The 12578-nt window shown below is 51.7% G+C and overlaps 5 protein-coding genes across 5 annotated transcripts; 1 reads left to right on the top strand and 4 right to left on the bottom strand.

Annotated features, from left to right (window-relative positions):
* Positions 1-173: 173 nt before the first annotated feature.
* On the bottom strand, positions 174-488 carry PG997_013699 (uncharacterized protein; the record flags this gene model as incomplete). Its single annotated transcript, XM_066818013.1, has 1 exon — positions 174-488. The coding sequence occupies one exon, from the start codon at positions 486-488 to the stop codon at positions 174-176; it is 315 nt and encodes a 104-aa protein (XP_066663705.1).
* Positions 489-1593: 1105 nt separating this feature from the next.
* Positions 1594-3458, bottom strand: PG997_013698 (benzoate 4-monooxygenase cytochrome P450; the record flags this gene model as incomplete). The annotated part of the gene is made up of 3 exons (XM_066818012.1): positions 1594-1768; positions 1881-2409; positions 2609-3458. 3 exons carry the CDS (start codon positions 3456-3458, stop codon positions 1594-1596), a joined length of 1554 nt encoding a protein of 517 aa, XP_066663704.1.
* A 792-nt stretch (positions 3459-4250) lies between these two features.
* Positions 4251-5714, top strand: PG997_013697 (uncharacterized protein; the record flags this gene model as incomplete). The annotated part of the gene is made up of 1 exon (XM_066818011.1): positions 4251-5714. The coding sequence occupies one exon, from the start codon at positions 4251-4253 to the stop codon at positions 5712-5714; it is 1464 nt and encodes a 487-aa protein (XP_066663703.1).
* A 492-nt stretch (positions 5715-6206) lies between these two features.
* PG997_013696 (Radical S-adenosyl methionine domain-containing protein 2) lies at positions 6207-7279 on the bottom strand (the record flags this gene model as incomplete). The annotated part of the gene is made up of 2 exons (XM_066818010.1): positions 6207-6422; positions 6476-7279. 2 exons carry the CDS (start codon positions 7277-7279, stop codon positions 6207-6209), a joined length of 1020 nt encoding a protein of 339 aa, XP_066663702.1.
* A 1517-nt stretch (positions 7280-8796) lies between these two features.
* Positions 8797-9949, bottom strand: PG997_013695 (short-chain dehydrogenase; the record flags this gene model as incomplete). Its single annotated transcript, XM_066818009.1, has 5 exons — positions 8797-8865; positions 8942-9078; positions 9161-9618; positions 9695-9787; positions 9816-9949. 5 exons carry the CDS (start codon positions 9947-9949, stop codon positions 8797-8799), a joined length of 891 nt encoding a protein of 296 aa, XP_066663701.1.
* Between the last annotated feature and the right edge of the window lie 2629 nt (positions 9950-12578).

Genomic DNA, 12578 nt, shown 5'->3' with positions numbered 1-12578 from the left:
CTGTCCATACCGAACCTAAAAGTCCGCCCCCTAGAATTCCACCACCACCACCGCCAGCCCTGCTATCCGAAAGCAACCGTGAATTGTATGTATTCCGCCCACCCATGACAAGGCTTGTTGGGACCTCCTCCCCAACTGGGATATTTCCCCAGCCGACATAAGTTTACCTAAGATTAGTGGTCAAAGGCATGCCTCAAGTCGCACTTGTCGATGTACTCGTGGATATTCATGCAGACCAAGTCCCTCTCCATAGTGCAAGTGCAAATGTTATGCCAGCCGCAGGGGTTGCGTAGCTTCCATGCTCCGTTGTCGCAATGAAGCACAATGTCCTTTCCATGTTCGTCAACGCCACAGCAATGTGCCCCGTTTTCTTTATCCTCACTGCAGGGGTCATCCATTTTGCAAGGGCCGTGACAAATGTCTATTCCAGCAGACACGAGGCTGCCCGCAGTTGCGGCAACAAGTAGAGCGATGATGGAGAAGCGCATGGTGGGCGATGTGCTGTTTGGTTTTGCAAGTTTGTGATTGCAGGTTGAGATGCTTGATGATTGGTAAGAGGCAGGATATGATTGTTTGAGTAGTTGATGATAGACTAGAAGAGGATGGGAAGGAATAAGAGGGAGAGGCGGGAGGTTTATATACCTATAACTAGCAGGATCGGAGAAAGGGTTGGGAAACAGGGTTTCGTCAGTATTCTCCGATAGATCATACACCGTTGTTAAGCTTTTACTGATCTAGATAGAGCCACGGTAGGGCCGGTCATAGGTCTTTTCGTTAGGTTCTTTCGATATATAGTATTATCACAAAACACACCATCTGTTACCATCTCCAGCCCAACATCGACTCCAGCAAGGCAGCCCACCGAACCGTCTGACAAGGGCGGACTGCCAGTGGGTTCTGGTGGACAGAGCGAACCCAGCAGCGGCAATCCAAAGACAGCATGCCACACAACGAGGAAACCTCCACGGATTCTATTCTATAATATCTAATTGGATTCATGATGGATATAAGGTTTATATGTGCCACGTTTTGATATGCCAAGTTTCTCCAGAGAGATGGACACCGTTCGACTGGTAAAGTTAAAAACAACTCTCCACTTTTAATGGTATATTCAGCGATCAAGGGCATAATCGGAGATGCTGTTGGTGGGTCTGTTAGCATGATATCTCCCGTTGCAAATCCGCTTCCTTTCCTCTTTCTTTCTTTCCTTCCTCAGAAGTTGGTGGACTTCGAAGGTGTCGGATATGTTGGGTGGCACTGAGCCAAGTCGTACCATGGTGGCTGTTGATACCATCACTCATGGCACATTACCACTGCAATTGAATACCAATGACCTAGGAATAATTCTTCCACTCTCTGCCAACCAGTCTATTTTCTGGATGGTTCTAGTGAGCGCGATACCAGCCACCAAGGAGGTCTTGATTGAAAGACCATGCAGTAACTTGGTCTGACATGATACAACAGTAGTCTTACTCTCAACCTCAAGTGATAACGCGCCCTACTCTGCCTCCTCTTGGAATACAATGGGGCACTCGTGTTCCTGGATAGCCACGAACAAGCCTGTTAGCGCCCCGAGTACTTGACCACGGATGATCAGGATGAGAAGAGTACGAGCCAACTTACTGCTACTTTAGAAAACCGATCGTCGGAGAAGACTTCGAACCGAGACGTGATCCCCGGGGCCACATCCTCAAAGTCTGGCGGGAGCGATGTCCGATACTTTCGATAGATTGCGGCCGTCAGCGTCGTCATCTCCGCCATGGCCAGACTGTGTAGTGACGAAAATCAGATTAGCTCAGCCTGCCAATAACGAAAGCAACCATACAGATAGGGGCTTGGATAGATGTTCAAGTTGTGGATGGTAGGGCACGCAAACATACTGTAGGCCAATGCACATCCGACCCCCGCTAGAAAACGCCCAAAACCATCGGTTCATCTCCGCGAGCGTCTCGGGATCCTCCTCCGCGCTCAGCCACCGCTCCGGGTCCCACACGAGCGGGTCTTTGAACACGTCCGGATTGCGGTGCAGGCTGAACGGCGACGAGCCAACCGTCGTGTTGGCCGGGATCGTGTATCCGTCGATGGCGGACTCGGCCGCGACGGACCGCGGCTCGTACGCGGGCAGCGGCGAGTAGAGCCGGAGCGTCTCCTTGATGACGGCGCCGAGGTAGGTGCACCGGTCGCTCGTCTCCACGGTCGGGATTCCAGTGCTGCTGCTTGTGACGCTCAGCGACGTCTCGGGGATGCTGCGGACCTCGTCTCGCAGCCGGTCCTGAAACCGTTGATTTTGCGGCCGCGAGAGCGCCCAGATGAGGAACATGAGCGTGTCGCTCGTGGTGTCGATGCCCGCGAGCAGGTGGTCGGCGCATTCCGAGGCGATGTCGAGGTCATCAAGACCCCCGGGGCTTTCTCAGTGCGTTGGGCATTGGAAAGGCGTTCTAAGATTGATGGTGGCTGGTCTGTTTCTTTCAGTGAAAATTCGAGTTAGCGTCGTTTCGACGTAAAGTCTGATACGGGGAGTTATGCCGGAATGCTCCCAGAGGTGTGTTTTCCTCGAAGTAGACTCATAAGGCTTCGGACGGGGAGTGTTCCATTTCGTCCAACTCACCATCGTTGACAACCCCTCTTTTCGCGTCATCCTCAAACCGACGGTAAGCCTCCAGCGCAAACCTGCGGATCCCAGTATACGTCGCCGGCTTCCGCATAGGCAGCAGCGGCCGCACCATCGCCTCCGCCCACCCGGTACGCGTATACAGCCACTTGGTCAGCCCGGGCCAATGCACCGCGAACCACGATAGCCTGCGGCGCGCCGGATCCAGAATATCCCCGATGAGCGCGCGATGCGCCTCGAATTTGGACCCCTCCTCTTCCATCATGGCCGACGTGGACCCGTGCCGCCCGTACAGGAACGCCGTGATGGCGTCCAGGGAGTAGTAGTGCAGCGTCCTGAACACGTCGCTGACGCCATCGGGCTCCGCCCCCAGAAGCTTCATGTACTCCGCCGCCTTGGCCTCGACGAGCGCCGCGACGGGTCCGCGTACCACGACGGTCTTGGAGTACGCGTGCGACACGAGGCGCTTGCGACGACCGTGCGCGGCGGCGGAGTGGAACGTGAACAGGTTCTGCCGGCCATAGACGTCGAACATGCGATAGAAGCTGGTGCGACCGTACGGGCTGCCGGGTCCGTAGATGGCGCGTAACCCGCCGAGACTGTTGAAGGAGACCTCATTGGGCCCCGTGCGCACCACGGGGCCATGCCTCTGATGCAGCTGGTCAATGGCGCGAGTCCGGGTCCCTCTCCAGTCTTCGTAAGCCAGACGCCATTTCGTGAGCGCGTAGGCCTTGGGACCAGGTATCTTGGCCAACGGGCTGAAAAGGAGGGGGTGCAAGACCAGCGAATAGATGAGCAGGAAGGTGAGCGCCACTAGTGACACCTCCGTGATGGGCATGGGGGCCATTGCTGCGCGCAGGACTTGCCAATTGAGTGCACCCCGATGATTCAAAAGACTGAATGCCTTAGGTGTTCATCGCTGAGTAAGTTGTCGCATATAGGACGCAAAGAGTTTCCATATTTGAGATGCATACGGAGTATGGCCGTATTGCTTTGGTCTGATCTGCACGGCATCACTCCGACGACGTGGGACAATGCATCCGATCATCTGTTGGGGTATGGACATCGGGGCATCGGCCATCGGCTGGTTGCCCCGATTGTCATAACCCCGCCAAGGCAGAGAGAGATAAGCAGGCCGCCCATGACGTCAAGGCGATACGGCAGCCAACGACAATTCTCGCGGATGGGGGCGGTGGTTTTGGGTAAACCATCACGAGGAACATCGTGACAGCCTCCTGCGACGGTTTCGTATGCTTGCGTCGATCTATTGGCGATTTGGGGGGAAAGTCCGTCTGTCAGCCCCCTTTCCCCGCATATTGTCCTCCCCCAATCCAGCTAGCTTGTACAGCGTGCAGCCCTCGCATTCGCATTGCCTAGTCGTCGCACAGGGGGCTGGCTGACGACAACCTCAGGCAGCCCTACATGCCATGACTTCATATGACGGGCTGCGAATTCAGCTTGATTCGGAGGAATTGGGACTGACACTTATAAGGGAAGGTAAGCCCGCACGAAAGTAGAAAGTCAGCACCGAAGACAAACTCTTCTCCCTCGGAATACGCGCGTCGTCTGTCAGCTGAGTCAGAGAAACCAACAAAGTAAGCCAAGCCAAGACAGAAAGAACAGAAAGCACACACACACTATGTCGTCTGGGATGTTTGCGAGACTGCCGGCAGAGTTGCTTGGCGAAATCGAGCAAGCGCTCCCGTTCCAAGACCGCCTCCGACTAAGCGCCGTGGACTGGCGTCTCCGCCAGTGCGTCGCTCCTAGCCTCTACTCGACTATCCGCTTCTCGAACCGCCTGGCCGACCGGGGCATCATTGCCGACGTCGTCGCCAAGTTCGGGCACCGCGCCCGTGCTCTGGCGTTGACGTTGGATCTGGCGGTTCCAGAACTCGAAGAAGATGCGACAGGGACGACGACGGGTTCGCCGGGATTGCCTGCATTCACGCGCGACCTGTTGAGCGGAAAGACCCTGCCCGGGATCTCGTCGTTCTCCATACAATTCACGGCCGACCTGGACAGCAAGGTCGGCTTCCCAGCCCACTTCCAGGATCCAGAGTCCGAGAATGACGACTGGGTCGATCTGTGGTCTCCCTTACCCGCCGACAGACTAGCAATCGCCGAGTCGAAGGCCCGCTGGCGGCAGTGCCTGACCGCGACGTGGCAGGCGCTAGTGAGCAATCCATGCACAATCCGGAACCTGTCCCTACAGAGTCTGGTGCCAGTAGAGTCACCGGTGTGGCTCACGCCAGCGTGGAGCGCGTTCTTGGGTAAAGTGGAGAGCCTGTCGCTTGGTCTGTGGGACTCCAAGGAGATTCTCTACCGAGATGACGATATGACTGTTACCGATTTCCAGGACTGCATGGACGACCGGTTCTACCGCCACGCCACGTCGCTGCAGAGCCTTGAGATAGTCGCCAGCCCGGGACAACCGTACGGCACCGCCGTATGGGGCACCCCGACGCTGGCGCTGGACGACAAGAGTTGTCCCACCCTGCCGAACCTTCGCGAGCTGCGCGTGGTGAACTGCACCCTAAGCAACGACCTGGCAGTACTCATTTCGGCGAGGGCTCTGTCGGGGCTGCGGCGACTGGAGCTGGTCGACTGCGTGTCGGGTACGAACGTCGACTACCATGACCCGATCTGGGAGTTCTTCTTCAAGACGATCCTGCGCTACCTCCACGGCGACAGGGGGCGCAGGTGGAGCGACGCGGTCTCTTCGATCTTGGCATCCGGTCGCAGCCTACTCGAGCTCGAGGACTTCGTGCTGACGTGGAGCGACAAGAAGTTCGACCTGACGGCCATGGATGAAGCCGCTGCCTACGAACTGAAGAATCACAGTCTGGGCTTGCCGCCCGCGTCGGTGGAGCGGAAAAAGCATGAGGCGATGGCGCAAGACCTGCGTGAGCGCATCCGAGACCTGCAAAAGGAGCGGCGTGATGACGACGATGAAGTAGAACATGTTTTCCCCTACACTTACACGAAGTCGGGCTTGGTGGGACCGCGGGGCGCCAACAGCTTGGATGCGGCGACCTTGAAAGAATTGTTGGGTTTTGTGAAGGCAAGTCGAGAGCCGGCCACGGATGCCACGTGTCGAGCATAATGCAGGTCTGGTGTGGGCAGGGAGAGAACTCATGCTACTGCAGGCATCAACATGAGACAGGAGGTAAATAATTAAAGTTTGTGTGGCTGGTGACAGGAGGTGCAGACAGATTTCGACGGTCTCACCTAACGACGCACGATATCACAGGTAATGGAACAGGTGGCGCTGGAATAGCTGGCAACGATTATGACTCTTTCGAATTCTTATGTACAACACCATTACTTCAATATCTATTTTTCAAGCTTTGCTTTTGCATAAGATTCCTGCCATGTCGTCATGTACTTGAGCACACCTAACTGAATAAAGTACGATGGAACACAGTAGTCGCCCGTTAACTCCGTTACTAGCCAATGCGAATGCGACTGTTTTGAGAAGCGGCCAACCATCCATTCTATCGTGTTGAGCTACCTGCACCTCCGTCATCCAGCACCTGACCTTGCTTTTCCAATGCGACAACTGCATTCCCCAACAGTCCTCGTCGGTCGGAAAATCTCAGACATCAGAGAAAAGCTCACCACTGCAAATCCTTCTTGTCAGCAGCCCCGCAGCCACCATCCGCATCCATGTCCCCGCCCCGAGAGCGTCCTTGCTCCACTCGAATATGCCACCGCGCTCCTTGAAGGCCTTCTGATCCCAGTAAACTTCACTCAGCGCCTTCTGCATCCCGACATCCAGAATGGACGACGACTGCTTCTCGACCCCGGAGCCCTTGTCCAAGAAGCACAGTACTCGTCCAGCAGGAGGTAGCTCGACGCCATAACAGAGTTGGGCTCCGGGATGAAGCAGTCGAGGTGACGATGCTTGCCGCAGAAAGTCTCGAACTGCTCGGCGGAAATGAGCAGTTTCTTGGCGTTGGGCTTCCACTTGTTGAGCCGCGTATCCCCCTCCGCGGCGTCGTTCTCCCCCTCCACGTACAGGACCTGAAACACCTTCCAGCGGGCAGGGTCCAGCCGCGCCACCATGTCCGCCATGTCCTCCTCCCAGTTGTGCGCGCACACGACCGTGTTGAGCTTGAACAGGATCTCCAGCTCGCGGCACCAGTCGCGCACCCGGAACAGCTGCGCCACGTTGTCGCCCGTGCCGCGGCCGATGGCGAGGTTGGTCCGCTCGTCGAAGCTGTCGCAGCTCACGCCCACCATGTCGACCCAGCGGCCGTGCTGCTGCAACCAGTCCCGCGTGACCTTGGTGCCGTTGGTGATGATGCTGACGCTCTCGAGGGCGAGGACTTCTTTGCAGAACCGGCACAGCATCGCCAGCTTCTTGGGGTACAGGAACGGCTCGCCGCCGGCGAAGTTGATCTTGCGCATGCCGGCTTCGCGGAGCAGGCGGAGGCCGCGTTGCATGTCCTCCTCGGAGGCGACGTACGAGGTATTCTCGGTGTGGAAGCAGAAGGCGCACTCCTTGTTGCATTTGCGGGTGAAGAAGTAGTTGACCGAGACGGGCACGGTGAAGGTCTTGAGTTGGTGGTAGTGGAAGTAGAGGAAGTAAACCCCTGTGGCGATGGCGCAGAGGCATGTGACGGCCACGGCCAAGGGCCAGAGCAAGGGGGTGGTGTTGGGCAGCATGATGAAACTTGTCACAGTATTGTGCTATCTTTGAGGAGATGAGTAAGAGTGATTCTCCAAACGCGGGGGCTACATGATCTACTTGTAACCTACTTATTCGTCTGAAGTGCTTGCTGAAGGTATAACCTACAGAATGCTAAGAGTCATCCGGTCTAAAGTTGGGATAAAACACCAAAGCGCAAACGACAAAAATAGGATGTTGACAGATGACTGCAAGGCAACGATTGACTCTTTCAACAGATAGGGGACAATCTAATTGTTGAAATCAGTAAACAGATATCGCTCCGATGATATGATTCCGCTTCTCATACGACTAGATACCTAGTCGGCTCATGCTTGTGTCAGCTCATAAAACCCCACGATGTCCCTCTAGACCCTTCTTCCAGCATCGGAATTCGCAGCATCTCTTGTCTTTCTCGATCATCTTACAGGAACCCATGAATACGCTCAAGATGGGGGCACTGGCACCGGCTCCGAGATCGTCAAGGTCAAGAGCATCTGCGTCCTCGGCCCGCCGGGCAGCGGCAAAAGCACCCTCTGCCAACTCGCCCTGGCAAGTCCCCGCGACACGGACTACACGCACCTCTCCGTGGGGATTACCTGCGCGAGCTCTGCGGGGACGGGAAGCGGGGCGAGACGAAGAAGGATGTCGACTACAAGATACTAGACGAGCATGTAAGGGAGAGCAAGCTGCTGCATGCCGACGTGCTCATCCCGCTGCTCAAGAAGAGAATCGGTGAACACGAACAGTCTTTCGAGACCTGTTGGCTGATTGACGGGTTTCCACGGACCATAGAGACGGCACGGGCTTTTGATGCAATTGTGAGTATATATCTATCTTGTAGCTTGGCCCCATCCCTATCATCATGTATTTGGGCCGTCGGAGAAATACGGTAAAAAATGCTAATATATATTGGTTGCCTATTTTAGATCGGGAGACCTGTCAAGGTCCTCATTCTCGAGTGCGCGCGCTCGGTCGCAGAGACTCGGTTTTTGAGCCGCCGTCGAGAGGCGAGCGATGACAAGGAACGCTTCGACAGGCGGTACGACGAATACATGGAGAATATGAAGGCAATTTGATTGTATTAAGCAGACATCGTCGAGACGGTATGTGGCCCTATTTCCCTCCCCCTTTTGTATTTGTGCTGCCGGGCTCCATGCCATGTTGTGGTTCTCTTTGCTGACTGCTTTTTATTATCTGTAGATCTACACAGACAGGCCCCAAGAGGAACACCTCGCGGGTTTCGTGAGAGCACTGGACTCCGCTCGCGAGGACCGTTAAAGGCGCGAAAACCCTAAAGACTGTGCGACTGGACAGAAGCTCAAACCATTCGGGGTACACAGCTACGAAAAGATGGCGTTGGACGTGGTTTATCAATCAGATAGTGTCATTCCATGCTGATGATAGAACGGTGGCACTTATTCTCAAACATGAGATATTGCTTGAACCTGCTAGCTAGTCGAAATAGAAAAAGGGGCCAACCCATTCTAGTACGAGTCCTCGCCCAACAAGTGCATCACTCCTGGCCATTAGCGAGCAAAACCCGTCCTCCATCTATGCATAACGATACACCATTGACGTAAGACTTGTGAGATATGTCAGTTGTTCTTCTGATATAATACTCCAATGAACACATGGGAATGGAAAGGGACGAAGCTTACCCCAGCGCGACTGGCAAGATACAGTACTGCCCCAGCAATATCCGCCTCGTTCCCAGGCCTCTTGGCTGGGACCTTGTCGAACAGCGCACTGAATATATTGCCTTCTTCTCCCACCGGGTTCATACTGCTCGGGACAACTAATCAGTCAAAGAGAACGCTTGTCAGCGAGGCGCATCCATATCCAATTAGCATCCTTATAAGAAGTCGCCGACAACTCACATCCCGGGTTGATCCCAGCCACCCGCACATAGAACCTGCTAAACTTAGCCGCCAGCAGCCTGACCAGATGGTCCGTCGCCGCCTTGCTGGCCGCATGGCTCGTCAGGTCGATATTGGTGGCGTTGTGCATGCTAGCGCACGAGCTTGTCACCACGACGGCCCCGCGGCCTTCGTGCTGTCCCATCTCCGCTGCAGCCGCAAGCAAGGGTAGCAGCGCGACCGACAGGAAATAGTGCGCCGTCGAGTTGACGGCGAAAGTATCGGCCCAGTCCCCCGGCCGCGCGGACCAGAGCGAGGCCTGCAGCTCCGCGAGGGGGGCCTTGAGCACGTCACATGCTACGGGCGGGTCTCGCCGGATCCCCGCGTTGGAGCAGAGGAGGTCCAGCTGGGTTTCGCGGGAGCTGATCTGGGTGGCGGCTTGGGCTATGGAGTCTTTGTCGGAGACGTCGCAGGGGATCCTGTGTGCGCCCAGCCTCTATGGTCAGACCCCAGCAGCGCGGGCATAAGAAGCTGAAGCTTCGCCGGACGACTCACCCAATTGCGCTCCCACTGTACGGTTGGCCAATCGCGTTGAGCTTGGCCACCGTTTCTTCAATGGGGTCCGTGGGCAGACTCAGGCCGTAGACCCTGGCACCGTTTTCGACAAGACCCTTACATGAAGACTCTGGCGTCAGTCAATGCGGCCAAGGGGGAGGGGGTGCGAGCGCAGCCGAGACCGCTGCAGCCACCAGTCACGGCGGCGACGTGCCCCTTGACGCTGAAGAGCTGCTCGATGCGAAGCGAAGACATGTTGGTGCTGAGTCGAAACAAGCGGTTGGCGGGGGTCGGACTCAGGTGGTGTTACGTTACACTGCGCAAACTGTCTTAGTTCCTTGACCTGGCCTAGTTTAACCTATTTTCTTTTAACCACGTATTAGCCCGGTGTGAGCGTATCAAGGATGTCAAAGCACTGAGACAGCCTGCCACAGCGCCTTACCGCCGTCACTTCGCAATCGCCTGCCGTCTTGGCTGCATACCCCGAGTCGGGGGCTCCATCCCAATACCCACCGCGATGCGTCGGATCATCCGACAACGCTCTAGATTGGACTAATCCCACATACCGGCATTGGGCGGTGACAATTCATCCAATTTTGAGATGTGCATGTTATAAAAAGCAAAACGGCTTCATGCAGTTTCATATCGGCCTGACATCCAAGCGTACATCATCGGGCTTCACCGGTGATCCATCCCATCTCTCCACTGTTCTCCTCTTAGGCATGAGGTTAAACTGCATCTATTTCGAGTCAAAATTTTGGTGTATATTGTGTTATGGACCAGCAAAGTTTATCGGTGTGGCCGGCTTTCTCTGCGCCCCCTTCCTGCGTTTCTTACCCCCCTTTTTCGTTTAGGTTTACCCCTCGGCTTTTTCTTTTTTTACTATTTTAAACCTTTTAATTAGCTATTTTGGTTAATTATTTAAGTGGTAGTTTTTATTAGAGTTATTTTACGTTATTTTATTAAGTTTACTTTTAATAAATGTTTAAAGTTTTTTTATTTAATTTTTAATAAAGTTTTAATCGACGCGGTTATATATTTTATTAAGTATAAATTCATATTTAATTAAGTATATTATATAAAAAGCGTGTTTAATTAAAAGTTACTTTATAACCGTTTTTATTTAATTTTAATTTTACGGCGAAACGTTTCGTTAAAATTCTTTAATATTAAAATTAATGGTTTAATATTACGTATTCGATTCGAATTTATTAACGTGTTTATAAAAAACTCGATAACGTGGTTTATCATTAAGTCGGACATATTATTAAGTCGGACACTTTTTTTATATCTCGACACTTCTATATAAATTTATTTAATTATAACGTTTTAAATTAATTAAAATTACTCGCTATCCGATTCGCTACTTAATTTTATATTCTTTTCACACGTTCGCGCATTATAACCGGTTTCGCCGCAGTTGCCACAGCGCCTACCGCCCGTCGCGCGTCGTTTCGACGAGCTACTATTTTCGCCTTCGCCGGTCGGTGGACGCTTCCTCTTTGCCTTTTCGTTTTATAGCGCTTAAAATTTTTTAATAATAAAAGCTCCTCTAAGCTAAACTCGTAATTTTTTAGCTTTCCGGCGTTTCGAAAGGGCTAAATTAACATTTTAAAGGGTGCGGACTTAATCTTTTAATATAGTTACCTTATAAGCTATTCGGGTTATACCCTTCGCTATTTAGTTTACCGCATTTAAAATTAACGTTGAAAAACTTCTTTAATAGGTAAACACCCTCTTTTAATATAAATAAAGTGCCTAGTCGTTTATTACGAGTTAAACGGCGTTTAGGGGTTATATATGCTTAAAATCCCAAATCGCAACTATTTTAATATAGGCGTCCGAAGTTATATATCTAGTTTATTTATTACTTTATTCGAATAGTGAGATATTAAGCCGAATACGCTAAATTTAAATTTAATATTAACTTCCGTAAAAACAGTAAAATATACGGCCTTAAACGCGATAAAGAACTTAAGCTTCGTAATATAGTTTATCGAGGCCTTAATAAATAGCTCGATTTTTTTCGAATAAGCACGTTTTAAGGGCGAATAAAATATTATATCGAGAGGTTAAAGTAAGTGCGATAAATAAAGAGGCATATTAATAGTAATAATATTATTATTTTAATAGCATACCTCGAATTCGGCCGAAATATAGCTCTCGTAGCCGTCGAGAATTAGAAAGCGGTAGCGACTTTTTATCTACGATCTAATATATTTATCGAAATACTTAATCTAGTTTAAACTTATCTCGTTATCGGTTTATTTATTAAAAATCGGTTTAATTATTTAATCGCCCGGTAAGCTACTTTCGCGCGATTAGTTCGCGAAGTAATATTAACTTTAAATAATTAAAAAAGGTAAAATATATTAACTTTACGAATTAATATATTTAATAGCCGTCGATTATTCTTAATTATTAAGCTGGACCGATTTCGCCTTTTTATACCGATCAGCGCGTATTACGACGAGTATTAACCCGATTATATCTATTATAAAGCCGGTCTCGTTGAAATTTTATATGTCCTCGTCGACAATGCCGTATTTAGCTTTAATATTAATAATTAGGCTAAACTAGCCGGAAATAACCTTCGGATTTTTATAGAAAGCTTTTTAATAGTCGTACCGACGGTTTATTTTAGTTTTAAGGTCCGGGTTACGGTCGATAAAGCGCCTAGCCTAGTGCTTACCGACGCGGTCGCCGCCGCGCGACGCGATAAGGAGATTAGCTATATTTTCTACACTAGCTATTTTTAAAGGCATCCTTTAAGTATTTAAATTAATTATATACTTATAAAGCACCTCTTTTTTAATCGTATTTAATTTATACTTTAAATATTAAATTTCGCGTCGTGCGGTTCGGCCGTAAAGTCGGTCGCTAA

Source organism: Apiospora hydei (genome assembly GCF_038363865.1).
Source record: "Apiospora hydei strain CBS 114990 chromosome Unknown utg000009l_segment0_segment0, whole genome shotgun sequence".
Taxonomy (NCBI): Eukaryota; Fungi; Ascomycota; class Sordariomycetes; order Amphisphaeriales; family Apiosporaceae; genus Apiospora; species Apiospora hydei.
The sequence above is the reverse complement of the archived record's forward strand: the minus strand, read 5'-3'. Positions and strand labels throughout refer to the sequence as shown.